The following is a 27,787-nucleotide window of genomic DNA, read 5'->3' on the forward strand; positions in this document are numbered from 1 at the left end:
GTCACTGTCAGAATAAAACACCACGCAGGAGAATTATTATTAAAACACACTGAGGACTTCGTCCCGATGAAATTGCAAAGGGAGGATTTATTTTCCCGTCTTTTCTTGTGGTACTTGACAGAAGACATGACACCACCACACTGTATCCACAAACATGTGACTGCAGCATCCATTTAACAAGCAACAAACGCATTTTGAATATGTTACAGATCAACGTAACGCCAGACCAATTACGTTTCTGTTGCACGTAACTGAAAATGCATTTTAGTTGTCTGAGAATGTAACTTTGTGGAGACAGGGTTGCTCATAGTGATGCTTGCTCTGTCAGGTATAATCACAGTCAAACATCCATCAGGTCTTCCTCAGTCTCTCACAGAGTTTCAGTTTATGTGGACGTTCCTGCTGGAACTCTGTCCTTCTACAGAGTCTCCTCTGACTCTCTGATCCACCTCTGACTCTCTGATCCACCTCCACACCTTCAACACCACATTCACTCATCCTCTCTATCCTGGATTCTGGTTCTTCAGTGTCTCTGTGCTGAGTTGAGTCTCCAGAGTCTCCTCCTGGTAGAGAAACAGTGTTGAACAGATAGTTGAGTCTCTCCATGACTCTGTCCCTCACAAACATGTTTTCACATTCATGGATTAAATGTGTTTCTTTGTCAAATCCTTCTAAATGATTCCTTGTAAACTTGTTCCTCTTCAAAGATGGAAGTTGTGATTCTTCCAGGAGCCAAATGTGGTGTTTGCATCTTTTTCCAGTCAAATGTTGAGAGTGAAAATCAGGATGTGGTGTTCCTCTGACGCTCACTTGAACTAAAAGCATTTGAGCTGCACAAAGTGTGAAATGAGAGAGGAAGCAGTGAATCTCCAGACTGCTGACAGACTTTCACACATTATTGTCCAGTGAAAATCAGCTTTTTGTGCAGCCACACTTGATCCTGATTTGAGTCTTTAAGTCCTGTTCTAGTGATGAAATGAGAACTAAAAATCCTGACTCTGAGTTCTTCATTACAAACACACATTATATCATCTGTTTATTAGGAATGACACCAGAGAGGATTCTAACAAAGTTTTTATTGGCCCAAACAACAAAAAAGGACACAAGCAGATCTAAATCTGGACTGAACTCTCTCTGCTTCCCCCTGGAGGCTCCAAGGCTCGTCGTTCTTCAGGTGATCAGCCGGATGTGGCCACACCGTCTGCTCTCCCCCTCCAAATTACATAATGTGGGTGATCTTCTTCTATGAAAGCATAGTAGCAGTTAGGAATCATGACGAGCCACTGAAATATTAATCAATAGTTATATTGATTAATTGTCTGATGATTTAATGGCTATTGCTATTTCCCTGTTGAAATATATTTTAATAAAGCATTATCCTGCAATTAAAATCAACAGATTGGAACTTCTATTTATCCCTATCACAATGGTTAGATATATATTTACAGAGAGGTTTGTTCATATATCATTTACAGTCTGATTTATGACACTTTTTTCCCCTAAAAACAGACTGAAATGAACAAAATGAGACATAAAATGAAACAGAAAAACCTTAAACAGACGCAAAATGTCCACAATGATACAAAAAAAATGATCTAAATGAGACACAAAATGTTCACAATGGAACAAAAAACTTTGAAAGCACGAAAAATGGCGAGTAAAAACAATCCTAAACACAAAAATTGACCAAGGTTAGAGACAAAATGATGAAAATGAGCCTCAATGAGACACAAAATGACCAAATTCAACAAAAACAGTCTTTAAGTCACCCAAATGGAACAAAAACAAAGAGAGATGAAAAATGACAACATTTTATCCACTAACAACCCTAAGGATGCAAACTGATCAAAATAAGGCACAAAATGAGCAAATGTTAGCTTGTCAGTGTTGTGAAAACTTCAGTCTAACATGTCAGTGTGTAGTTTGATATCTGGAGCTGAGTTGCAGCTCGTTGTCTGGACTTCTGTCTTACCTGAATGTTTCCTATCTGGCTGAGGAGGCTTCATTTTTCTGTCACAGTCTTTGCTCACAATGTCTTCACAAGTTTCACACTTGAAATCTTCACAACTCTCCAATATCTCCAAGCTTTGTGTGTTAAACTGACTTTCTCAAGTGTTTCCATGTTTTTCTTCAGAATATGGAATGTGGTAACAGTTGTTAGTTCTTCTCTCTGACATCACAATGGACTTTTAAAACATGCATTTACTGTCTTAGTACTTGTTCTCTGTGCAATGACAGTAAAGTTGGATCTAATCTAATCTATAAAATGACCAAAATGAGACAAAAATGGACAAAATGTTTCAGTGGTGAGAAAAAGACCCAAACAGAGTCTACTGAACGGTCCAACAATGTTATGGGAGGGTTCAAATGGGACACAAAATGACCAAAATGGAACATAAAACATGCGACCAAGATAGAAAAATACCACAATGAGCCATAAAATTAGAAAAGGGACATCAAATGTGAAACAAAAAGATAAGTGTCCAAAATGGGACTAAAATTAAGCAAAAATGACAAAAATGAGACACAAAATGTAGAAAATGAAAAAACAACCTTAAAGTGATGCAAAATGACTAAAATGAGAGACAAAATGAGCAATTCAGAGCAAAAATGAGATGAAAACTGAAACAGAAATGGCCACTGAGTCACAGAATGATGAAATAGACGTGAACTGACCAAAAGAACTAACAAGATGAACAATTTTAAATAGAAATAAACCAAAAAAATGACCAAAATGAACCACAAAATGGTCAAAATTAAGGCACAAAATGACCAAAATGGAAGAAAAAAAACCATGAAAAGATGCAAAATGTTTAAAACCAGACAGAAAGATGTAAACTGACCAAAACAAAACACATAATGACACAAATGAGACACAAAATGATCCAGAAATCTTCTCTTCCAGTCATGAAACTGTCCACATTTATTCTATTCAACATTCTGAGGGTTTTTACAGAGAGCTTTGTTCATAGATCATTTACAGTCTGATTTATGACACTTTTTTTTTCTAAAAACAGACAGAAATGTACAAAATGATCCAAATGAGATGTTCATTTTGTGTCTCATTTTAGTCATTTTTGTTGCTAATTCTGGTCATGCATTTCTTTAAATAACTAATAATACTGTGGACTCATTATTTAAACTTGAGGTAAATTCTTAGCAGACTCAACTGGAAAATACTTTTACTGATTTGCTGTTGTTTGAACCTTAGTGCTGTCTTCGGGTCAAAATGAACCAGGCCACCATGTTTAATAGCATAGAACGGCCCCTAAATGACCTTTTTCAACTTGAAATTTGATCACTTTTCCTCAAGTGACCCCAACATTAGAAAAAGTGAAACATTGTTTTTGTTTATATTTTCATCAAAGCTGTACACCACCAGGGTACAAAGACTGTCTTCAGGTCATTTTTTACCCGGTGTCAGATAGAAAATTGACCCCCATGGAAAAGTGACCGAGGTTACAAAACACTAAATAACTAGCATAATACATAGTGGGGTCAAGATTCTACACCCTGGCTACTTCTGGACTGTTGAGATTGTCATATTTGCAGATTTTCAAATGAATATGGACTAATCTGATATTGCTGAAGCCATGAGGGCAGTTTTCAGGTTTCAGTACCCAGCAGGTCAGAGATCAGATTTTTTTCAGTCATCCAGGAGTAACAAGGACTGTAAAACAAATACTGTGTGCTGCACGTGTGACAAATACAGTTGCAGTCTGTCCTCCATGTGTTAATTAGAGCTTAATATGTTCGGAATATTTTGCTTGAATCTGTTATTTTTTCTGTTCTTATGATTGATGTAGGTTATGCATCTTTCAGGTGGGAGTAATGACCCAAAAAATGAGAGAGTACTAGTATCTGGTAGTTGAGTTTTGTAGTTTTATATTCCATTGTACAGTATACAGTACACTGTTGTTTCCCTTCAAAAATTCATTTCAAGTTCATTTCTGCACATTTCTGGTACTTTATTAGGCTACAGAAGTATTATCTCCTGCAAAACAAGAAATGTTTACACCTATGCAGTACCTTTAGCAGCAATAATAGTGATAATAAACCTCTACTTAAAGAAAGAAAACAGTTACAGCATGAACAATGGAATAAAAACGAATGGTGTTCACTGATTAAATACAGTCTTTCTATCCTCTGAGGAAGCAAAAACAGGCATTCACAAAGTGTGTGATGCATGACAGGTTGTTTCTTCATGTAAAATAGATTTTTGGTTAAAAATTCCATTAAGCTGCTCTATTTTAGAGGCTCAGTGGAGGCAGGTCATTTCTGACCCTGAGGACAGGAGGAGTGTTCAGGACGTTCAGACAATACAAGGGTTCAATGTGCTGTATGACGACACAATGAGATCCTACTAACAAATCACACAGATGACCTATGTGGTGACAATAGAAGAAATAAATAGCATAAGACCTTTATGTAACCAGCAGAAACTGCAGCACAGCTTCACCTGTTTTTTAACATTTCTGGTTTTGACATTTGCAGGAGTGTATCAGCTACTACTAGTAAAACCACATGTCTGTTGCTTGAAAACATAATAATGTTGGTTATGTCTTTGATATCTGACTCAGAGTTATTCTTGCTGGGGCTCTTCAATGTTACATTAATTATGAAACAACTTGTAAATGTTCATCTGTTTGAAAACATTCAAAACATTTCATGAAGCAGTCATGGAGCTGTAGACGTTTTATTACAACTTTATTTCACGTCCAGATCTCCTCTGCTGCAGTGACACACTCTGTTGTGTCCTACTGTCACAATGTCTGTATCTCGTTGCCTCCTTTTACTAGAAAGACAGCAGAGCTCAAGCTGAGTGGATTCCAGCAGTATGTTCACACCTGAACAGCCATGTTCTCTCAGTAGGATGTGAAAATGTTCCAAACAGCTTCACATTATCTCCAATCAGTGCTCTGCTGATGAAGGATGTCATGATAGCAGAAATGTAGCAGTCTGTACCAATACCATATCCATCCAGACATTCAGTTTGGTTCTTCTGCCTGCTGCTCCACCACCACAGTCCAGACTCTATCTGGTCTAATCATCAAGGATTGTTTACATACTTCCTCACAATTGTTGTTGAAGCACAGACTAAAGGTGCTTTAAATCTAAAACATTTACTTTTAACCTGTACAAATTCTTACATGTTGTTTCAACCTTAGTTCTTCTTTATTTTTCACAGATGTTTCAGGATCCTGACTTCTCAGCTGTGTGGATTCTCATGTGGGCTTTTAATTGATAACTATGTTTAAAGCTTTTTCCACAGGTTCCACAAGAATATGGCTTCTCACCTGTGTGACATCTCATGTGGACAGTCAAAGAGCGCCGTTGACTGAAGCTTTTTCCACAGGTTCCACAAGAATATGGCTTTACCATTTTGTGAACTGCCATGTGCCTATTATGTGCTGATGAACTAGAAAATCTTTTTCCACAAATGTTACAAACATATGGTTTCTCACCTGTGTGACATCTCATGTGGGCAGTCAAATGGGTCCGTCGAATAAAGCCTTTTTTACAGGTTCCACAAACATACGGCTTCTCACCTGTGTGATATTTCAAGTGTTCAGTCAAAGAGCTCCGCTGACTGAAGCTTTTTCCACAGGTTTCACAAGAATATGGCTTCTCACCTGTGTGGGTTCTGTGATGTTTGATTAAATTTGATTTACGACTAAAAGCTTTTCCACAGACCTTGCATGTTGCACATTTTCTTGCCTTGTCATTATCACACTGTCTCGCTGATGTTGGAGCATTGTCTACATCATTACTGTGACTGTTGTTACTCTGATGTCTTGGTTTCTGCTCGATACATCTAGTTGATCCTGAGTCTACATCCTTGCTTCCTTCCTGATCTGGGCTCTCAGCTACACAAGAGATGTGAAACAGGAGCTGATCACTGTTTGGTTTTGGTTCACTGTGGTCACTTTCCTCATCAGCAGGAGTCACCTCAAAGGTATCAGTCTCCTGTTTCAATCCAATTAACTCTTCCTCCTGACTGGAGCAGAGTTCATCCTGTTCCACTTTAATTTGTGGTAACCCTGGGTCTAATTGGTCCAGACTGGTGCACAATTCTTCCTGTTCCATTTTAATTTGAGAAATCTCTGGGTTTGATTGGTCCTGACTGGTGCAGAGTTCCTCCTGCTGATCTTTAATCCGTAGAGGCTCTGGGTCCTCATGATCCACCATGGAGTTTCTCTCCTGGTCATGGGGCTGATGGTCAACAACAGTCTTCTCATTCTCACAGACATAAGACTGTGGGAGCTCTGGAGGGAAAAAGAGACAAAAGATAATGGTGACTACTGTGATGATGAGAGAACACACATCTGTCACTTTGTCCAGGACTGGCTGTCTCCAACAAAAATCAGCTCAAGAGTTGAATGTTTGATGCAAAAAGAATATGATGGTTTATAATAGAAATCTTTGAGCCATGAAACAGCAGCAGGAATGATACAAGCATCTCCAAATGACTGAACGTTTCTATGAACACGTTGTTCCACAGTGGATACAGGATCACAAAGTTCTAATGGTAAACACCACTGGGTACTTTTCTACACACCACACAGACAGGTTTGATGGGGATCCATTAAAATCTGTCTGAATAAAGCTGCTGTCCTCTTCAGCCTTCAAACCTGTCAGGACATTTGGATTTTAATGTTATTCTTATTTTACTGCTGGTTACTGTACTGTTGATTTGACTCATCAGTGAAACCCAACATGTTAATAGTGGAATGCAGTTGAACACATTACTTCTATACTCTCTAACTCTGTACGTGCGCTTTCTTTAGATCATGAATGATCTCTATACATGGAATTATGTCTCTGGACTTAAATGATGGAATGACTGAGTCCTCTGTCAGAGTTTTATTATTAAACTGTTTGATAACACAGTGCAGTTGCTGTCAGTGTGGAGTAGTTCAGATAAACACTTCCAGCACCTCTGAACAGGAAACTTTGGTTCTTGCTTCCAGGGTCAATCAACACAACGATCACGTTTTTAAAACTCCACACAGCATCAACTAACAGACTCCATATTATGAGCCCATTCTCTCTTCCTCACAGTGTGTCACAGTTCATCTGAACACTTCATGATGTTCTACATGCGAGAAGTGGAATTCTTCACCATCAAAACACAGACACACCTATGGGTTGTAAGGGGATGTGTGGTTTCCAGATTACATCCAGCAGTCTGCGCTGACGATCGATCTCCTCCTGGTACTGGACGATGGTTTTTTCAAACTCTGAGAATATTTCTCCAGCAGCAGCAGCTAGTCTGTCGCTGATCAACTCTCTCAGATACTCAACTGAACACATCGTTACTTTATCGCTCTGATATTTCTCATTCATACTATAATACAGCCGTTTTATAGCTCAGTCCACACAGTAGTGAAGCAAACTCTGCTCATGCTTCTTTGTTTACATCCGCCGGGTGTCACACTGTGAAGTTCCGGCAGAAACACTGAGTTACTTTCTTCTTCCTCATTGAATTAGGCAGACTAGACGCATCACTGGCGTATTGCTGCCACCTACTGGATGTTACTCATAGTCCTTAGAGAATCCTCCATATTTTCTTATGCAGTCCTGTGGTCATGAGAAAGTTGAGTCTCTTCTTGCACCACTGAAGTGCCTTCTTACTTTTCCCATCTTACCTTGAACAGTAAAATTAGTCCCCCTCTTCTTTTGTTTCTTAAAAAGTCAAAGCATTTATCCCTCAGACTGACTTTAAAAGCACGTGTTTGGAGAGATTGATAGAGCTGGAATGAAAATGTCTTTGGGGAAATCAGCGGCTCCAGATTGACTTACAACCCACTTTGATCCGTTTTTCTGGGCTGATATTAGAGAATGACTGTTTGAAGCATTCAAAGAAGCTTTCAATCAGGGAGTCAACTCAAAGGAGAAGCATTTTCGCACAGCTCCTACACTCAGCTGGGGCGGAACAAATCTGCGGCTGCAGGTTTGGCACCGGCGGCAAAAAAGGGGACACACGCAGCACGAAGGAGGAACTGAGAATGAAAGACCGCGTTCAAACAAAGTGGCCGCGAGTTTCTGTTGGGAAAGCATCAAGATCTGCGGCAAACTGTGCAGGATTCCGTTACTTGCATTATTTTTTTCTTTTAGACAATGAGCTGTTTCATTTTGATCAAAAAATAAAACATCAATAAAATAGAACATATCTTGCTTGCAAAATTTTATACCGGAACGTTCGTCAGTCGCTCACGTCGACGTCATAGCAATGCATTCATTGGTCGTTAGAGCGTTTGTATATATCTATGGTTCGAGAGCTGAAATCCTCCGCGTGCGCACTGAGCACATAGCTGACTTAGCTGCTGCAATGCTAACTTGACATGCTCTCCCTGGATGATGCCACTTCTACTCAGTATTCTGAGAGCGACCGCGGCCTGCGGGATCGCGGATTGGCGCTCATCTGTCCGCAGATTGCTCTCCCACAACCTATACGTGGATCCAAACTTTAAGCCGTATCACTGCCGAAGTCTAATCATTTGCTCCTTGTGTCATTTCTGAGCGACCCTGAAAACTACATTCAAATCCCGAGTCCGTTTTGAGTGATGTGGGTAACAAGGAAATGATTCACACACGCTGATCGTCACATAACTCCGCCGTGGCTCTCAGCGGCGAGACCGAGACGCCCCGTCTGCCCCAGTTGTCCAACCACAAAGCATGTTGCCCGTGGTAGGGTCCCGCTCAGGCGGTGGTCGACCCTCCGGACGACATGGACATTTCTCTCCACTCTTTGGTGGAATAATTAATCTAATTTACCTCATTCTTTCAGGGCTCTAATGGATCTGGATGCAACAGTTTCCATCATGGTGATTTGTCTGGTCTGTTGTCCGCTCATTTCAGCCGTTCTAATATGTTTCGTGATTTATTTATTTTTTTAAAAAGTGAAATCGATGATTTTTTTTCTTTTTTTGGATTCCACCACAATATTGCACGGTTGTAAAACAGTTTAGCTCCGCTTTGGTGAAGAACATCAGTGAATTAATTGTTTATCACGGTCTTCAGTAGTAATTTTTATTGGTAAATGAGAGACATTAGTATCGCACGTCTGCATCTTCAAACCATAAACAGGAAGTGAATTCGGTGACATACGTGCATTACGTTTGCGCTGGGAACTGCTATGATTGGTGGAACTCACGGGAGGCGGGCCAAAATTGCGGGAAAGTTGCGGTGATTGGACAAAATTGCAATGGCTGAACTAATCACAAAATGAAATTCTCTGAGGAGAAGATACAAAGAGAAGAAGGAATTGGTGCAAATGGACAAAACTAACGAGGACAAGGCTGTGCAGCTGACGCACTTGCCGTAAGATTTTTATTTTCTCTCTCTGTCTCTGTCTCTCTCTCTATTTTATGAAAGGTTAAGGCACTTGGCACAAGATTTTTTTTATTTTGTCATCCTGCTCTCTTTTTGATTAAGTGTTTTGTGAAAATTTGCGTGCAGATTTGTTGGTCATTTAAACCTTGTTGGTTGTTCAATCCTTGTCTCAATTTGTTTTTACTGGTTTGTGTGGTTGTTAAACATGTTCTTAATGGGCTAGTGGAGCCTTCCATGGGGACAGGAAATAAATGTGCAATATTTTGTCTGAATCTCTTCTTTTATAGTATTAGTAGCTGTTGCCTAATGGTTGGGAGTCAATCTTGAGAAGGTTGTAAGTTTAAATCCAATACCATTCCATCACTCAAGCGCCTCTGAAGCAAAGCACCCCACCTCATATTGCACCAGCTACTGTAACTAATACCCTGTAGCTAAATAACTAGGTCTCCTTGGAGAGTGGTAAGTATGATGTAAGTGTTGTATGTCAAAATCTGCGTGCATATCAAAAAAGGTTTCTGATTAATACTTGGAACTCGGTGTCTTGATGGTTGTAAAAAAAATCTGAAGGTAGTAAAAAAAGGTATTAAATGGTAGTAAATTTAACTTAAAGATTGGTGTATAAACCCTGTAAAAAAAATTGGTAAAAATGCTCAGAGTAATTTGTTAAACTGTGGTTCAAAATCAACTCTTTAAAATGCAGATAAATTCATGTGTGGTACAGTATTGGGTTGAATATTGCTCATGCCATGATTTGTCGCTTCAGTTTATGTGGTGTTGAGGTTGACAAACATAAATTGAGTGGAGTGGCATTTGCCAATGTGGTGAAAATGTCCATGAGGAATGGTTGTTACTATTTGCTGAATGCAGTAATGCGAACATTGTCCTTTTGTGTTCTGTTTAAAGGTTTTTCACCTTAATCTATCAGAGTTGCCACCTCTGTATCTCATGAATTTGCGACCACTGCAAAATAAAAGAGGGAAAAGAAAGAAAGCAACTGTCTGATTGATGAGTGGAGTCCTGCTCAAACCCTGGGTAGATGAAACATCCTTTTTCAAGTGGGGAAACTGCAGAAACTGTGAGAAAAATCATCAATGAGAATCACCTGTCATTGAAAGTGGGAGGACACTTGACACTATGGGAGAGTGCAAAGAACAGAGAGTGAGAGCTGCCTTTAAACAGAACACTGAGCAGTAAAATACATTTACGAACTTACAGCATGAACAGTTTTCTACCAGCAGTCCTGTCTTGAATCAACTGCAGTAGCATCTTTATGTTCTCTTTATTCTCTTTTTCCATCTCTGTTTTCTGTCTATGTTCCTTATTTTTAACAGTTTAAGTTCATTTGTATCAGTTTTAGTTGAAACTGAAAAGAGCTAAAAGTGAACTATTGAGTTGAAATGTGTCCTCTGTGTTGGCTGATGAACATATGGGACACTCTGACACTTGTGTATAGAGTGGTATCCTAATGAAGATGTGTTTGATGTGACAGGTGATTGGCAGGAGGAGGAGAGTCTGACGGAGGAGCAGAGGAATGTTGGCAGCCATTTAGTCTGAGCTCAACAACGGAGGAAACATGGATTCTTCACAAAAAGTGAGAAACATATCACTGTTACATTATTATCATTCATTTGTTCTTTAAAATGTCTAAAGTTGCTCCAGTTGGTTAGATGGGCCGACCAAAGCCAGGTGACGTTGGCTGGAGAGATGTAGCTCTGCAGAAGCAGCTGTACTGAGGATATAATGGTGGACTGCTAGGAAGCTGCTTGTTTTTTTGTTTGAGGCTGAACTAGCTGCTGATCATACTTTCTGAAAATGTCTTACATGGTGATGAAGATAAGTGACGGAAGAAAAGTCTTGTTTTTCAAGCAAGTTGTTGAGGAAGGTAAAGAGCAGCATTTTCTTTGGTAGAGAATAATACTTTTGAGCATTGTGAGTTTACCAGCCTTTTCCTTCTCAAGAAATTCAGACAGTTGAACCCAGAAGTTTACTTACACTGTATAAATGACACATAACCCTTTTTTTTTTAATTTACACGATCTGACATTAAATCTGGCAATGCTTCTCCTGTTTTATGTCTGTTAAGATGACCAAAATTATCTTTAAATGCCAGAATAACGAAAGAGAGATTATTTTTTAGAGAGAATTTTTATTACTTTCTTCACAATCAGAAGTTTGCATACACTAAGATTGCCATGCCTTCAAGATAATGATGTCCTGACTTTGAAAGGTTTTGATAGATTAAGATGTATTTTCAGGCACACCTCAAACACACTGCTTCCTTGTGTGACGACATTAGAAAATCTAAAGAAATCAGCCAAGACATCAGGAAGACATTTGTGGGCCTCCACTGGTGTGGTTCATCCTTGGGTGCAGTTTCCAGATTGCTGTGGTTTGACGTTTATCTGTCCAAACAATTACATGCACAGAACAACACCATGGGAATGACTGAAGCAAGGCAAAGTGCAGAACATCAGAGTGAAAGTTTGTCACACTCTGCAGGGATGTCTGGAGGTTACTGACTGAGACGTGTTTAAGGAGTCCTCAGCTGGTATTGATGAACCGACTGAACTTATGAGTAGCTGGGTCACAGACTGTGAAACCAGTGTTATTCCTGATAAAGCTGTTAAACTATATCCAAACACTAAGCCATGGCTTTCTAAGAAGCTTAAAGACCTACTGTACAGAAAGAAAACAGTCTTCAGAGAAGGAAATGCACTAAATCTGTATAACTGACAGAAGGAAATAAAGTAGGAGATCAGGACCCACAAAAGACAATACAAAGACAAACTTGAGTCTCAGCTCAAAATGAACAACCTCAGTTCAGTCTGGGATGGCATGAATCTGATCACTGGGACTAATTAATGTGTCAATGAGAGAGTTCAGCTCAGTGGTTATAATTCTGATTTAGAGCTGGTTCAAAGTCTAAACAGTTTTTATGTCAGGTTTGACTCCCATGATTTTAGGGCTAAACATGCTGAGACTAAAAACTGTCTCATGTCAGCGTCTCCACAGAATCCCTTTCTTGATGTGGGCAATGTAATCTGGTGTCTCAAACAGTGCAGTCCAAAGAAAAGTCCTCTACCTGATTACATCGGTGGCCGTTTATTGAAAACTTTTACTACGTCTGACTAAATGACCAAGATTGCTGCCGATGTCCCTGTCTATCTTATGTTTTGTTTGATTTTTCTTTAAATGGCTTTTATTTTGCTTTTAATTGTTTTACTGTGTTTTTTTTACATTTTTAAAAGATTTCCTTTAATCGTTGCTATTTCTTTAACTGTTTTACTGTTTTGTTGCTTTTGTTGTTTGATGGTGAACGTTTGTGTAACTGCTGCACAACAAATTGCCCGGGTCGTTGGGGTCAAATCCAGAATTCAGTGGCAGAATTACAGATCTTTTCTGGACTGGCATCAACATCTGATCCCCGAGGAGAAACTAGAAAGTGTTGGTGGTCTGAATTGACCCTGCTGCCATTAAGACCTCAATCTGGACATTGATGTTGTATGCTTTTCATATTGTACATTTCTCCAGTAATGTAACTTAACGGAAAATCTGGGGATCAAGAGATCCTGGTGGTACAATCCCATCAGTCCCAGCTCTGCTTTGCTTTTCACGGTGATGGACAGATTTTACTACCCAATATTCTAAAACTACCGTGCAGAAAGCTGAAAACTATCGGCCTGTGAAAATAGTTTTGTTGACATTGTGAGTGTGCTGTTGACACATTTCTAGGTTTCTAATGACAAAGCTGCTAGCATGTCTGCAGATTCTTGATCTTGTTTCAGCCTCATGTCCAACTACATGTAATTGAGACTTTTAGGTTAATTTTTTTTCATGATTGCTCTTCCATCACTGCCTCTGTTTTTATCTTTGTCTTTTGTTACAGAAATGTAAACACAGCAATGGAGTGAGATGTGGGACCTCTGAGGAGGATAAGGATGGTTCAGCAACAACGGCAAAAAGAGATGAATCACTGAGTTGTGAGCAATGTGGCAAGACTTTTATCACAGCAACAAAGCTAAGAATTCACAAACATATTCACACTGTGGACAAATCATTCAGCTGTGATCAGTGTGGAAAGGCTTTTACTCACAAGAGTACGTTAAGAAGTCATCAACTCATGCACAGTGGAGTTAAACCATTCAGCTGTGCTCAGTGTGGAAAGGCTTTTACTCGGAAGAGTAATTTAGCAAATCATCAACTTATTCACAGTGGAGTTAAATTGTTCAGCTGTGATCAGTGTGGAAAGGCTTTTACTCATAAGAGTCACTTAAAAAATCATCAACTCATTCACAGTGGAGTTAAACGATTCAACTGTGATCAGTGTTTGAAAACCTTTACTCAGCATGAACAGTTGATCCATCAATGCCCCCATTCTGGTAGAAAGCGGTACCACTGTGACTCCTGTGAAAAAACTTTCAAGCACCAACAGGACTTAAAATATCACCAACGCATCCACACTGGACATGATTTGTGGGTATGTGATCACTGTGGTGAACCATTTGTACGGTACTCACAGTTAAAAGCTCATGAAGTGACCCACACTGGGGTTAAACCATACATTTGTGACCAGTGTGGGAAGCGCTACAGCTACATTAAATACCTCAAAGTTCACCAATGTGTCCACACTGGGGAGAGACCATACAGATGTAATGAGTGCAAGAAGGCTTTTACAACTTTGTATTCCTTGAAACAACACCAGCAGATCCACACCAGAAAGAAAGCATTCAATCAGTGTCACAGTGAGGTATGTAAAGACTGGTCTCAGTCACAGTGTACACACAATTACAGTGCCTATCATACAGTTGTCCTCAAAATTATTCATACCCTTGGCAATTTTTATGATTTTTTAATTTTTGTGATGGAATTAATAAATTTGAGTAAGTTTGTTTATGAGTTATATGTGACCAACAAGTAAAGGAATAACAACAGTACACAGTTTATGAAAATCTTTATTTCAGAGGTATTTATTTCACTGACTTTCAAAATAATGCATGTTCAAAATTACTGTATCTCCTTACTTAAAATCGGACTCCCAAAGAATGCAAGATATGGCATCAAAATATGTCTGTTATTTATGTATAATGTCTTTAATATACAGTGGGGAAAATAAGTATTGAACGCGTCACCTTTTTTCTCAAGACTCCATTCCTCAACAAAAGACATGTTGAAGCTCGTTTAAAGTTTGCTAAACAGCATCTTGACAAGCCTGTAGAATACTGGGAGAATGTGTCTGGTCAGATGAGACCAAAATTGAACTTTTCGGCTGTCATACTACATACCATGTTTGGAGGAGAAATGGCACTGCACATCACCCAAAAAACACTGTACCAACAGTGAAGTTTGGAGGTGGAAGCATCATGGCATGGGGTTGTTTCTCATCTCATGGTACTGGCAAACTTCATATAATTGACGGAGCAATGAATGGAGCCGTGTATCGGGAAATTCTTGATATGAATCTGCTACCATCCATCAGGATGATGAAGATGAGACGTGGCTGGACCTTCCAGCAGGACAACGATCCAAAGCACACGGCAAAGTTGACTCTCAAATGGTTTCAAAAAAGAAAATCAATCTGTTAGAATGGCCTAGTCAATCACCTGACTTAAATCCAATTGAACATTTGTGGAAAGAACTCAAGAAAAGGGTTCACCAGAGGGCACCAAAGAATATTCAAGATTTAAAGACAATCTGTGCAGAGAAATGGGCCAAAATCACACCTGAGCAGTGTGGGCGATTAGTTAAAACATACAAGAAGCGTCTGGAAGCTGTCATTGCAAACAAAGGCTTCTCCACCAAGTATTAGATGAGTCTCAGTTAGCGTGTTCAATACTTTTTTCCTGTGTTATCTCACTTAATTCCACATAATCATTATTTATGGACCTGAATGTTGTGATTTCTTTTCATGTGTGGATTATTTGAGTTAATATCAATGTCTGGTAGAAATTTTGTTTGAATTGCATCTTTGAAAATAAATGTGATGAGAAAAAAGTTGACGCGTTCAATACTTATTTTCCCCACTGTATGAAGTTTTCTCAGTGAACAATTATTTTAATGACACGTGTAGAACACTGATGGAATGTGAACAATATTTGGCGACTACACCCTGTCCTGTCCTGATGTCCTCATAGGAGTGAAGCTGAGAGTAGCGTAGAATCTCCCCGATGCCATTTAGGGTGCGCACATACGAATGAGAAGAGGAGGAGAAACATGTCACCTAATCATATTTAACAGGAAAACATGTCTGCAGGTCGGTACTTAGTCACATTTAACCCAAAAACAACAGCAAAAGCAGTAAACGTACAACAGAAAACCCCGTCAAGTGGCCACAGAGTGAAAAGTAAGTCACACGCGTTCATGCGAAGGGGGAGTCAGATTTTTCCGGGGAGTGTGAAAATTGCACAACACCTGGGTTAGTCTGAATCCTTTTTCCTGATTGGCTGAGACGAGACACGTGACAGTGTGCATCTATTAATGATCGGAAGCATTCAGGTCGTTCCGGTTATACTCGGTAGCGCTCTTCAGTAAAGGAGACGCAGTTTGTTATTTTCTTTGATTATTGCTCAGCAAATTACAAAAAAGTTGCAAGTTAACCCTTTTTCCACATTTATTAGGCAAAATTAGCTTCGCCACCGTGGCGTTTGCTTACCTTTCAACAGTTTTCAGTGGTTAGCAGCTTCTTGACTCGCGAGACTCGCATACGGGTCCGTATCTGTCTGGCAAATGGAAAGTGCTGTATCCGTAGCCCACAGGCTACGGGTACGAGTCCGTATCTGTAGACACTACCATTATGAAATATTTGTTGAAAAGTCTTTTTCGTGTGTTTCTAAGGGTGTGGCTGCATCAGAAAGACACAAATACAAATGATATTTTTTTGGTTTGTTGTTTGCAAGAAATATTTTATGGAACCAGTCAATTTTCAGTTTTAATGTCTTTTTTTAGGATGTGTTTAGTTTTATGATTGTACTAAAATAAATGACTCTTGAAGACCTCAAAGTGATTCTTAATGCATTATTTCACAAATGTATTGGATGTCCAAAAACTTCTTTCCACTGCTGTATTTAACAGCAATCTGATCTGCTGATGTTAGTAAGACAAGTGAAGGTTTCAGGCTTTTATCTCGAATTGTTCTTGAGATATTCATCTTCAAACAGCCTCAAATTTCAGTGTGACAAAATAAAACGAGTGAAACTGGGTCTGCAGTCCACTGAAAAACTTCTAAGAAAGTATCTGACTTACTGAGCTAATATTTCATAGATAGCATTGTAAATATCCACAGTTTATGATTTTAAAAAAACAAGTTTTTTGGGGGGAAATAGTCAATGATTTGAAACGGAGTTTGTGCCCGAGAGGGCAAATGGCACAATCCCAGAATGAGGGTATGTATTGAAAAAATATCATCCAAAATCTGTCCAGAGTAGTGACTATAATTTGAATTTTAATACACTTAACCAAGTGCTATAGGTGAAAAAAAACATGTTTACACAGCATGATGTTGCTTTGTGATGTTGCAACTGACATGCTGATTTCAAAATGGAAGCATTTTAATTTCTAATGCTCTCATAGAAGATGACTGGTCAATAAAATTGACTCCTGTGACTCTGATGTCATGCAGAGTCTTTATGCTATGATGTGGAAAGGGTGAAAGAAGACAGACTGGACATTTCTGAGTGAAACTGAACAGGGCATGTACTGATTCATAAAAAACAAGTGTAGTATTTTCTTTAATCAAGCCTTACATAGTATTTACTAGCTGAAGTACTTCGGTTTTGAACACAAGAATTACTTGTCAAGACGACGTTGACTGGAGCTCTGCTACAGAAAGGCAGTTCATTTTCTGCTGGGGTTCATAACATACAAGATTTCTCAAATCGACAGAGATGTTTTTGATTTGAAATGAGGGTTACCTTAAATTAATAATATATATTTTTGATACTTTCCCTAAAAAACTCTAAAAAAGCTTCAGGTGTTGCTGCTGGAAAAGAGCCTGCAGTCACATGGTGGGACATGTGAACATAGTTCAAGGAAGCAAGGCTGGGAGCAAGAGCCCAAACAGAGGAGGCAAAAGAAAAGGTCAAACTACAGGTATGTAGAACATGTTTTAATGTCAATCCTATTATGTCTGACTATTTGCGGAGTCAGTGAAAGTTATCTTATAGAGCAATGTTTGTATTATTTCAATACTCAGATATTGTTGCAGTGTCATTTGTCATTTGTTTCCATTTGGATGTATTGTACAGTTAGATTCTATTGAGTTTCCATACCACATTACATTGCTGTTAAGGTGTCTGAATCATTCAGTGAGGGTTTGGTCATGTACTACTATAAGGCCGTGCATAAAAAGAAAATCAAGCCTGTTACAGTGTTGCTCTTGTCCCCTCTGTTAAATGGCATCAAAACAATGGTCAACGTGAACAAATCATGAGTGTTGACACTGACTCACAACAGTACCTCTCAACTGTTCTAATTTTGATCTATTTAGGAGAACAATGTGATGAGTGCACCGAGAGATCCAATACAGGGAGCTTTCCTTTTTCAAAGATCATTAGAAGGACAGAAGACAAAGTAAGTTTCAGCAAACAGCTTTTTATTTTCTAATGAGCCAATCTATAGTATTTAAAGTGCAGAGTTATTTGTGTTAGATTTGAACAAAATTCTTCCAACAGTGTAAGGACTTAGTCTTTCTACTTTCATTTGCAATTGTTCTAGAAACCTATCATCTGGGTCAGGTGGTCACTCTGCAGCACAAGGAGTACTATCCCACATTGGATCTGATGTTAATATTTCCCTTAGACATGGTAAACTGACTGACTGGCTGATATTGTAGAGTTAGTAAATATAGGCAGTTAACAAAAGGAAATGAATGCTACTTTGTGGAGGTACCAGAATTTGGCCATTGAACAAAAAAATCTAATGCTAATATTCTTTTATTTCACCAGACTGTTATTGTTTCCACTTCAATGAATGATGCTGTTGTACATGTATAGTAATTTTATTCGTCTTCATGCATACAGTGTTTGTGTACAGTATGCGTGATAATATTTTAAAATATATATATTAACAAGGCCAACAACAACAATGTGTTGTGTTACAGGTGCTTCTTCAGTGGCGTCCCTGCACAACGTGGTAAATGTCAAATAATGTCTTGTCTACTTTTGCAGTGAGAGGACAGATTTGGTAAATAGTCAGCACTGGCAGTCCACAACAAATGCAGGGTGTTGCACAGGCAGATTCTAGATGACATCGTGTTATGTAAGACATCCTTGTAGGTTTTTCATCTTTCTGCTCTCTGTGAAAGAGCAAAATTGTATTAGATTAAGTCACAGACAACTTCAAGTATTTGTAAGAATGAATTTAAATGAAGTAAAATGATTTATTGACAGGTAACACACAACACAGTGTGAAGTCAAAGACTTAACAGTGGGAGGGAAGCAATGCTATATAACCTTAGGTCTGATGAGAAACTTGGAGCTTGGCCGGGCATTTCTCTTTAGAGGTGTTCTGTTTCTCCATCCAGCCTCAGTTGTGATCATGTGGTTATGTGATGAAGACTTTGGACAGCAGGTACAAAAAAGTTTGCTGGTGCAATTGAAACACTTTTGTTTGCACAAGTAAAATGTGGTAACTGCAAGCTGTTTCTTCTGAGATCCGTTTATGATGTGCTGTATTGTTTTATGATGAGCAATTTTAAGAACTTATTTATTGTGGCAGGGCACTACATAATTACACAATTACATGTAAGTATGAATAGTATATTGCTTTATTTTTAATCGTATCTTATTTTCATCTCATTTAAAACAGCAGAATTAAATGGAAGAATTCTGGGAGCCCCTGTCTTGCTTTCAGAGTTCATCAACTGAAGTTCATACATATAGCCTTGTAGATGATTTTATTCAATAATAAGCATCCCAGCAATAAGAAATGTCAGCATTCTGTGACAGAGGATTAGTTCTAGGAAAAACCTAGTCACTCTACAGTTTGTGCTGACAATATTTAATGGCTAATATCTAGAAATGTGGCTCACATTTTCGTGGCACCAAAAATCTAACTTTGTTCCTCTGAGGGCTGCTATGAAGCAAGTTCAGTATAAGCAGGCTTACTTTGTGTACACCGGCTCCACAAAAACTAAAGCCTCAGTCAGAGTTAATGGTGGTTGTCAGGTTTCTTTGTTAACTCAGACTTTCTACTTCAGATCCTGTGTGAGTCACAAAAAGGGGGGGTGTTAACACCAAATGGACGTCTCATGTACCAGCTGCTTCAGTCAACTGGTTGTTATAGTTGATAGCTACAAGGAATATGAAAAATGATGATGGTGGAAAGCAGCTACTGCAGATGATGCAAGACAGGAATGCTGGTAGAAAGCTGTTAAACGTGCGTGAAGAATTTATTTTACCCATCAATGTAGATGCCTTTTTGAACTGGCTGCTGCTCATTACAGCTGTTAAACTTTAAACTTCATGTATTGAGACGTTATATTGAAGAAGTGCACTTTGGTCAGGGGTGGTCTGATAATGCAGGAAGTCACTGTAGTTCAGTCGCTTTGAGTTCTTTTGTTCACACATAAAATGAATAGACAGATCTTGAACGTTTTCACTGAAACTGTCAAGGTAATCAAGATCTGTCTGTTCATTTTATGTCTGAATAAAAGAGCTTTAAACTACTATAATAACAAGAAGACATGATGAACATTTCTGAGCGATCACTTTAGTTATCGGTCAAATCAAGGTGAAATTAATGTCATTGATTAAATATTCTTGGTAATATATACCAGTAGATTTTTAGCACCAAATCAGGACCAAACATCAAAAAATATATTTATGTGATTTCTGCATCACCAACTAAATACACATTGGGTTTCTATGACAACACAATGAGAACAGTATGAGAAACTGTATCTTCACGGTTTTGTTCAGTGGCTTTAGTGACATAAAGCTCATCAGGTTTGCACGTACAACATCAGATAAAGATCCTCAGCTGAGAATCTGTTTTTCTTGTGGAGAATCGTCAGTAAAAGCTTCGGTTAATAGGAGACGCTTCTTCCAGCCAATTTAAATGTGTGTGTGTGTATCCAACATTTGACTGTACACAAGATGAAAGATCATTTTTATTTATTGCATTAATGCAGTTACTATAATATTTACCTCGGCATTCCTTATTATTGTTGGAAATTCTACAATACAGATTTGCCTATTGTCAAACATTCTGTTGCTGCCAGCACATAAAAGGACTGAAAACATGGATACAAACCATGATAGTATTTAATGCTTTTATAGACAGGAAAGTCTTAATGGATCACACTGCCCTGGAGGAGGAGAAGGAGGACCTTGTTCACAATGACGACCACGCCTGAAACCTGCTGTTCATGAATTTTGTTATTTTGCAATAAAGCACACTGTTCAAAATCCTGTTTTTATTTTCTTTGTTACTGATTTTGTGTTGAAAGAAAGTTTTGCTGCTGATAAAGTATAAAGTCTAACATTTACCAAATAATTCCTTCAGAATGATGAAGGTTTCTGTACCAGAAGACTGTTTATGGGATGTTTTGGAGGATATATTCAATGTATTGACAAGGAGAATTCACTACACATCTTCAGAAACATCTGCAAACTGCATCTAAAACGTATTACAAAAAGGGTTTTGAAAAGGTTGAATAAATGTGGCACAGTGAACCTTTCTGCCCTGGTTTTCAAGAAGGAACATGTAATTTCAATGCAAACACACTAGGTGTCGCTGTTCTGTCTGGTCGCTGCAGCACAGCTTTAATATTTAGCCACGCTCTGATTGGTTACAGAACGACGAAAGCGGAGTGAAGCGCGCACTTCCGGTCCTAAATGAAAGCGTTCCGGTAAGCAACATACAAAGTAAATCAGAAATCCAAACCGCTGCCGTGCAGCTGGAATGAAGTCTCCATGAGGCTATTCCAAAAGGCCGATCTGGCCCATGGCAGTGTTAAAGTATGAATGACATGACAGCGAGGGGAAAACTACGAGGGAGACTGAATCAACATTCATTCCAGTTTTCTCCTTTCATGTCAAACTTATTATTCAGTATATTTAGTCAAGTAAAAAATGCTAGCAGAACCACCCCAAGGAAGGAAACAGATCCATGTCACTGTCAGAATAAAACACCGCGCAGGACAATTATTATTAAAACATACTGAGGACTTCGTCCCGATGAAATTGTGAAGGGAGGATTTATTTTCCGTCTTTTCTTGTGGTACTTGACAGAAGACATGACAGCACCGCGCTGTATCCACAAACATGTGACTGCAGCATCCATTTAACAAGCAACAAACACATTTTGAATACGTTACAGATCAACATAAAGCTGGACCAATTACGTTTCTGTTGCAACGTGATTAAAAATGCATTTTAGTTGTCTGAGAACGTAACTTTGTGGAGACAGGGTTGCTCATAGTGATGCTTGCTCTGTCTGGCACAATCACAGTCAAACATCCATCAGGTCCTCCTCAGTCTCTCACAGAGTTTCAGTTTATGTGGACGTTCCTGCTGGAACTCTGTCCTTCTACAGAGTCTCCTCTGACTCTCTGATCCACCTCCACACCTTCAACACCACATTCACTCAACCTCTCTATCCTGGATTTGGGTTCTATAGGTCTGATTCTTCAGTGTCTCTGTGCTGAGTTGAGTCTCCAGAGTCTCCTCCTGGTACAGAAACAGTGTTGAACAGATAGCTGAGTCTCTCCATGACTCTGTCCCTCACAAACATGTTTTCACATTCATGGATTAAATGTGTTTCTTTGTCAAATCCTTCTAAATGATTCCTTGTAAACTTGTTCCTCTTCAAAGATGGAAGTTGTGATTCTTCCAGGAGCCAAATGTGGTGTTTGCGTCTTTTTCAGTCAAATGTTGAGATTGAAAATCAGGATGTGGTGTTCCTCTGACGCTCACTTGAACTAAAAGCATTTGAGCTGCACAAAGTGTGAAATGAGAGAGGAAGCAGTGAATCTCCAAACTGCTGACAGACTTTCACACATTATTGTCCAGTGAAAATCAGCTTTTTGTGCAGCCACACTTGATCCTGATTTGAGTCTTTAAGTCCTGTTCTAGTGATGAAATGAGAACTAAAAATCCTGACTCTGAGTTCTTCATTACAAACACACATTATATCATCTGTTTGTTTTTCATCTGCTTTATTCTACTCGACATTTAACAGGATTATAAAAATACATTTAAAGTCTGTCAAGAATCATACAGGTTTGAGATCCATGAATCAGCCATAAGAATGGGGCTCTGGCAGAGTGACAGCAAAATAAGGGAACACAGTATGATATTATAACCTGTGACTTAGAATCAAATAATGCTAGAACCTGATGAATGTGTGTGAACTCCACAAATGCCTGTTTTTTTTTCATCCATCCATCCATTCTCTATACACCGCTTTATCCTCACGAGGGTCATGGGGGGTGCTGGAGCCTATCCCAGCTGACTCGGGTGAAGGCAGGGGACACCCTGGACAGGTCACCAGTCTGTCACAGGGCTACATATACAGACAAACAATCACACTCACATTCACTCCTACGGGCAATTTAGAGTAACCAATTAACCTCAGCATATTTTTGGACTGTGGGAGGAAGCCGGAGTACCCGGAGAAAACCCACACATGCACAGGGAGAACATGCAAACTCTGTGCAGAAAGATCCCAGGCCCAGGCCAGGATTTGAACCGGGATCTTCTTGCTGCAAGGCGAAAGTGCTAACCACTACTGCACTATGCAGCCTATAAAGCATTATCCTGCAATTAAAGTCAACAGATTGGAACTTCTATTTATCCCTATCACAATGGTTAGATATATAATTTTTCTCAGAGTGTATAAAGTCAGGTTAATCCGTACATCACAACAGTAAAGGTTCTGTAAGGTTACCTGGTCAGTCCACATTTATTCTATTCAACATTCTGAAAGTTTTTACAGAAAGGTTTGTTCATATATCATTTACAGTCTGATTTATGACACTTTCCCCCTAAAAACAGACTGAAATGCACAAAATGAGACATAAAATGAAACAGAAAAACCTTAAACAGATGCAAAATGTCCAAAATGATACAAAAAAATGATCTAAATGAGACACAAAATGTCCACAATGGAAGAAAAAACTTCAATAGCATGAAAAATGAGGAGTAAAAATAATCCTAAAGACAAAAAGTGACCAAGGTTAGAGACAAAATGATGAAAATGAGCCTCAATGAGACACAAAATGAGCAAATTCAACCAAAACAGCTTTTAAGTCACCAAAATGGAACAAAAACAACAAAAAGAGATGAAAAATGACAACATTTTATCCACTAACAACCCTAAGGATGCAAACTGATCAAAGTAAGCCACAAAATGAGCAAATGTTAGCTTGTCAGTGTTGTGAAAACTTCAGTCTAACATGTCAGTGTGTAGTTTGATATCTGGAGCTGAGTTGCAGCTCGTTGTCTGGACTTCTGTCTTACCTGAATGTTTCCTATCTGGCTGAGGAGGCTTCATTTTTCTGTCACAGTCTTTGCTCACAATGTCTTCACAAGTTTCACACTTGAAATCTTCACCACAACTCTCCAATATCTCCAAGCTTTGTGTGTTAAACTGACTTTCTCAAGTGTTTCCATGTTTTTCTTCAGAATATGGAATGTGGTAACAGTTGTTAGTTCTTCTCTCTGACATCACAATGGACTTTTAAAAAATGCATTTACTGTCTTAGTACTTGTTCTCTGTGCAATGACAGTAAAGTTGGATCTAATCTAATCTATAAAATGACCAAAATGAGACAAAAATGGACAAAATGTTTCAGTGGTGAGAAAAAGATCCAAACAGTCTACTGAACGGTCCAATAATGTTATGGGACAGTTCAAATGGGACACAAAATAACCAAAACATAAAACATCCAACCAAGATAGAAAAATACCATAAAATTACAAAATGGACATAAAAAAAGACCAAAAGTGGCCAAAATGTGACTACAATTAACCAAAAATGACAAAACCAGACACAAAAATGGGCAACAAAATGATGAAAATGAAAAAAAAACAATCTTAAACTGGTGCAAAATGACTAAAATGAGAGATAAAATGAGTAAAACGGACCAAAAAAAGATGAAAAATGAGACAAAATTGGCCAGTGAGTCACAGAATGGACAAACTGACATGAAATGAGTAATATGAGCAACATGAACAATTGTAAACAAAAACAACCTTACAGACACATGAAATGAATCATAAAATGACCAAAATGGTACAAAAACAACATAAAGAGATGTAACATGACCTGTATTAGACACATAAATGACCAAAACTTGATGCAAAATAACCAGAATTACCACAAAAAAAAAAACATGAAATGATGCAAAATGTTTAAAAACGGACCAAAAGATGTAAACTGATCAAAATTAAACACATTTTGACACAAAATGACCAAAATTAGCCTCAAAATGACCAAAATGATCCAGAAATCTTCTCTTCCAGTCATTAAACTGTCCACATTTATTCTATTCAACATTCTGAGGGTTTTTACAGAGAGCTTTATTTTGTTTACTGTCTGTGGACAGTAAAAGGCTTGGTGGGCGTGGTTCTACCCTCTACTGAGGGCTCGTCTAGTTTGTATTTGTGTCTTTCTGATGCAGTCACACCCTTAGAAACACACACGAAAAAGACTAACAAATATTTCATAATATTTAAGATGTGTAAAAATTTTCAGGGTGTCTGAAAACGTTTTTCCCCTCACTGTATCTGTCAAAGCATGAAAATGTGCCGTTCGAGAAACGCCACTATCTCCAGACACACATATGTGGTCATGGTTCCATGATGCCAATGTCATGGTAATGACTAGATGCAGCTAATTTACAAAGAAATGATTCTAAACTAAGTCAGCTTTCAAAGATTGGACTTTTCATCCAACACTTCATGTTTTTTATATTTAAACTCACACATAATCAGAGATTATTTGATCTACTTGTTCAATATTTAGATAGCTAGATAATAGATAGATCACAGATGATGGATGGATAGATGGATAGATAGATAGGGTTAATAAATTCACCCTGCTGCTCACTGCCTCCATCCAGACGTCTATCCCTCTACCACTGATAATTCATTTAACTGAGTAACCACTTTGAATGGTTTAATTAATTTACCAGTCATGTCTGTTAACTGCAGCTTTCCTCTTAATGGATTTTGCAACGACGACACTAAACAAGAAATTAGACCTGAATTCTGTGAAGCCGGATCTCAAGGACTTTAAGTTTGTGGAGGACTTCATGAACTTTTACTGAACCCTGCATGGAGAAATCTTCTTGGCAGGGGTTCAGTCTGTGTCCAGTGTGCATACGCTGGTGTCGTTGTAGGGTTCCTTGTTGATTGGACGTCGGTCCAGACTGGTCAAAGCAGCACTGTTCACCATTGGCAGAGTGCTGACAAGTCTGAGAGTTTTGTCCATCTGTTCCGTTCTGCTTGGAAAACAAACACACAAACACAGAGAATGTCAGTGTTTCCTGCAGCACTGAAGAACTGATGCCTCGCCTGAGATAGAGAGCACCCCAAATGACATCTGAAGAAACTTTTACCTGTTGGAATTTAACATTCAGTTGACTGACTACGTCAGAATTCCTAATCTAACCTACATCCCCAGATTAACCAGGACCAGATTTCTGTATCAAAACAAATACAGGTTAGACTGAACAATAGCTGATAATGTGTTAACAGAATTCAACTGACCACAGTTGTTCAAAACAGTTTTGAAACTATTTTGCATCAATATCCAAAATTATTCAATACATAATTGTGTGTACACTGTGACTGAAAACAGCCTTTACATACCTCACTGTGACACTGACTGAATGCTTTCTTTCTGGTGTGAATCTGCTGGTGTTGTTTCAGGGAACCCAAAGTTTTAAAAGTCCTCTTACACTCATCACATCTGTATGGTCTCTCCCCAGTGTGGACACGTTGGTGAACTTTGAGGGATGCAGTGGAGCAGTAGCGTTTCCCACACTGGTCACAAATGTATGGTTTAACCCCAGTGTGGGTCACTTCATGAGCTTTTAACTGCGAGTACCGTACAAATGGTTCACCACAGTGATCACATACGTACACATCATGTCCAGTGTGGATGCGTTGGTGACATTTTAAGCTCTGTTGGGAGCTGAAAGTTTTTTCACAGGAGTCACAGTGGTACCACTTTCTACCAGAATGGGGGCATGGATGGATCAACAACTGTTCATGTTGAGTAAAGGTTTTCACACACTGATCACAGTTGAATGGTTTAACTCCACTGTGAATGAGTTGATGTCTTATTAAGTGACTCTTCTGAGTAAAAGCCTTTCCACACTGATCACAGCCGAACAATTTCACTCCACTGTGAATGAGTTGATGTTTTTTTAACGTACACTTCTCAGTAAAAGCCTTTCCACACTGATCACAGCTGAATGGTTTCACTCCACTGTGAATGAGTTGATGTCTTTTTAACATACTCTTGGTAGTACAAGCCTTTCCACACTGATCACAGCTGAATGGTTTAACTCCACTGTGAATGAGTTGATGATTTGCTAGACTACTCTTCTGAGTAAAAGCCTTTCTACACTCATCACAGCTGAATGGTTTAACTCCACTGTGAATGAGTTGATGTTTTTTTAACGTAGACTTCTTAGTAAAAGCCTTTCCACACTGATCACAGCTGAATGGTTTCACTCCACTGTGAATGAGTTGATGTCTTTTTAACATACTCTTGGTAGTAAAAGTCTTTCCACACTGATCACAGCTGAATGGTTTAACTCCACTGTGAATGAGTTGATGATTTGCTAGATCCTTCTTCTGAGTAAAAGCCTTTCCACACTGATCACAGCTGAATGGTTTAACTCCACTGTGAATGAGTTGATGATTTGCTAGACTACTCTTCTGAGTAAAAGCTTTTCCACACTGATCACAGCTGAATGGTTTAACTCCACTGTGAATGAGTTGATGGCTTTTTAACAGAGTCTTGGTAGTAAAAGCCTTTCCACACTGATCACAGCTGAATGGTTTAACTCCACTGTGAATGAGTTGATGTCTTTTTAACCGAGTCTTGTTAGTAAAAGCTTTTCCACACTGATCACAGCTGAATGGTTTAACTCCACTGTGAATGAGCTGATGTCTTTTTAACTGAGTCTTGGTAGTAAAAGCCTTTCCACACTGATCACAGCTGAATGATTTGTCCACAGTGTGAATACGTTTGTGAATTCTTAGCTTTGTTGCTGTGATAAAAGTCTTGCCACATTGCTCACAACTCAGTGATTCATCTCTTTTTGCCGTTGTTGCTGAACCATCCTTATCCTCCTCAGAGGTCCCACATCTCACTCCATTGCTGTGTTTACATTTCTGTAGCAAAAGACAAAGATAAAAACAGAGGCAGTGATGGAAGAGCAATCATGAAAAAATTGAACCTAAAATTCTCAATTCCATGTAGTTGGACATGAGGCTGA

The 27,787-nt window shown here is 38.8% G+C and overlaps 3 protein-coding genes across 24 annotated transcripts in view; 1 reads left to right on the plus strand and 2 right to left on the minus strand.

Moving 5' to 3' along the window:
* LOC127531965 (zinc finger protein OZF-like) overlaps positions 1–27,787 on the plus strand; it is a 320,874-nt gene that overhangs the window by 73,519 nt on the left and 219,568 nt on the right. For 9 of the 11 annotated variants that reach the window (XR_007939197.1, XR_007939195.1, XR_007939192.1 and 6 more), the window contains one exon: positions 10,826–10,927. The exons of 1 other annotated variant lie outside the window; for it this stretch is intronic. Coding sequence is in view for 2 of the 10 variants with exons in the window: in XM_051942677.1 (XP_051798637.1) it covers positions 10,910–10,927 (18 nt within the window). In the remaining 8 variants the exon portion in view is untranslated. Of the gene's footprint in view, positions 1–10,825; positions 10,928–13,222; positions 16,333–27,787 lie in introns of those variants that run through there. One more of the 11 variants, XM_051942678.1, reaches the window with a different exon arrangement.
* LOC127532014 (zinc finger protein 239-like) overlaps positions 3,863–27,787 on the minus strand; it is a 97,917-nt gene continuing 73,992 nt past the window's right edge. The window contains exons 2-3 of one of the 3 annotated variants that reach the window (XM_051943017.1): positions 5,634–6,266; positions 3,863–5,549 (exon numbers count right to left, since the gene is read on the minus strand). In XM_051943017.1, the coding sequence (XP_051798977.1) occupies positions 5,194–5,549; positions 5,634–6,266 (989 nt within the window). In that variant the 3' untranslated portion in view covers positions 3,863–5,193. Of the gene's footprint in view, positions 6,267–7,142; positions 7,436–27,787 lie in introns of those variants that run through there. The other 2 variants (XM_051943016.1, XM_051943015.1) reach the window with 2 other exon arrangements.
* LOC127531971 (gastrula zinc finger protein XlCGF26.1-like) overlaps positions 22,473–27,787 on the minus strand; it is a 69,643-nt gene continuing 64,328 nt past the window's right edge. For 6 of the 10 annotated variants that reach the window (XM_051942738.1, XM_051942733.1, XM_051942735.1 and 3 more), the window contains 2 exons: positions 26,148–27,683; positions 22,473–25,780 (listed from right to left, as the gene is read on the minus strand). In XM_051942738.1, the coding sequence (XP_051798698.1) occupies positions 25,532–25,780; positions 26,148–27,683 (1,785 nt within the window). In that variant the 3' untranslated portion in view covers positions 22,473–25,531. The remainder of the gene's footprint in view (positions 25,781–26,147; positions 27,684–27,787) is intronic. The other 4 variants (XM_051942730.1, XM_051942731.1, XM_051942732.1 and 1 more) reach the window with 2 other exon arrangements.

The sequence above is a fragment of the Acanthochromis polyacanthus genome, chromosome 22 (assembly GCF_021347895.1).
Source record: "Acanthochromis polyacanthus isolate Apoly-LR-REF ecotype Palm Island chromosome 22, KAUST_Apoly_ChrSc, whole genome shotgun sequence".
Taxonomy (NCBI): Eukaryota; Metazoa; Chordata; class Actinopteri; family Pomacentridae; genus Acanthochromis; species Acanthochromis polyacanthus.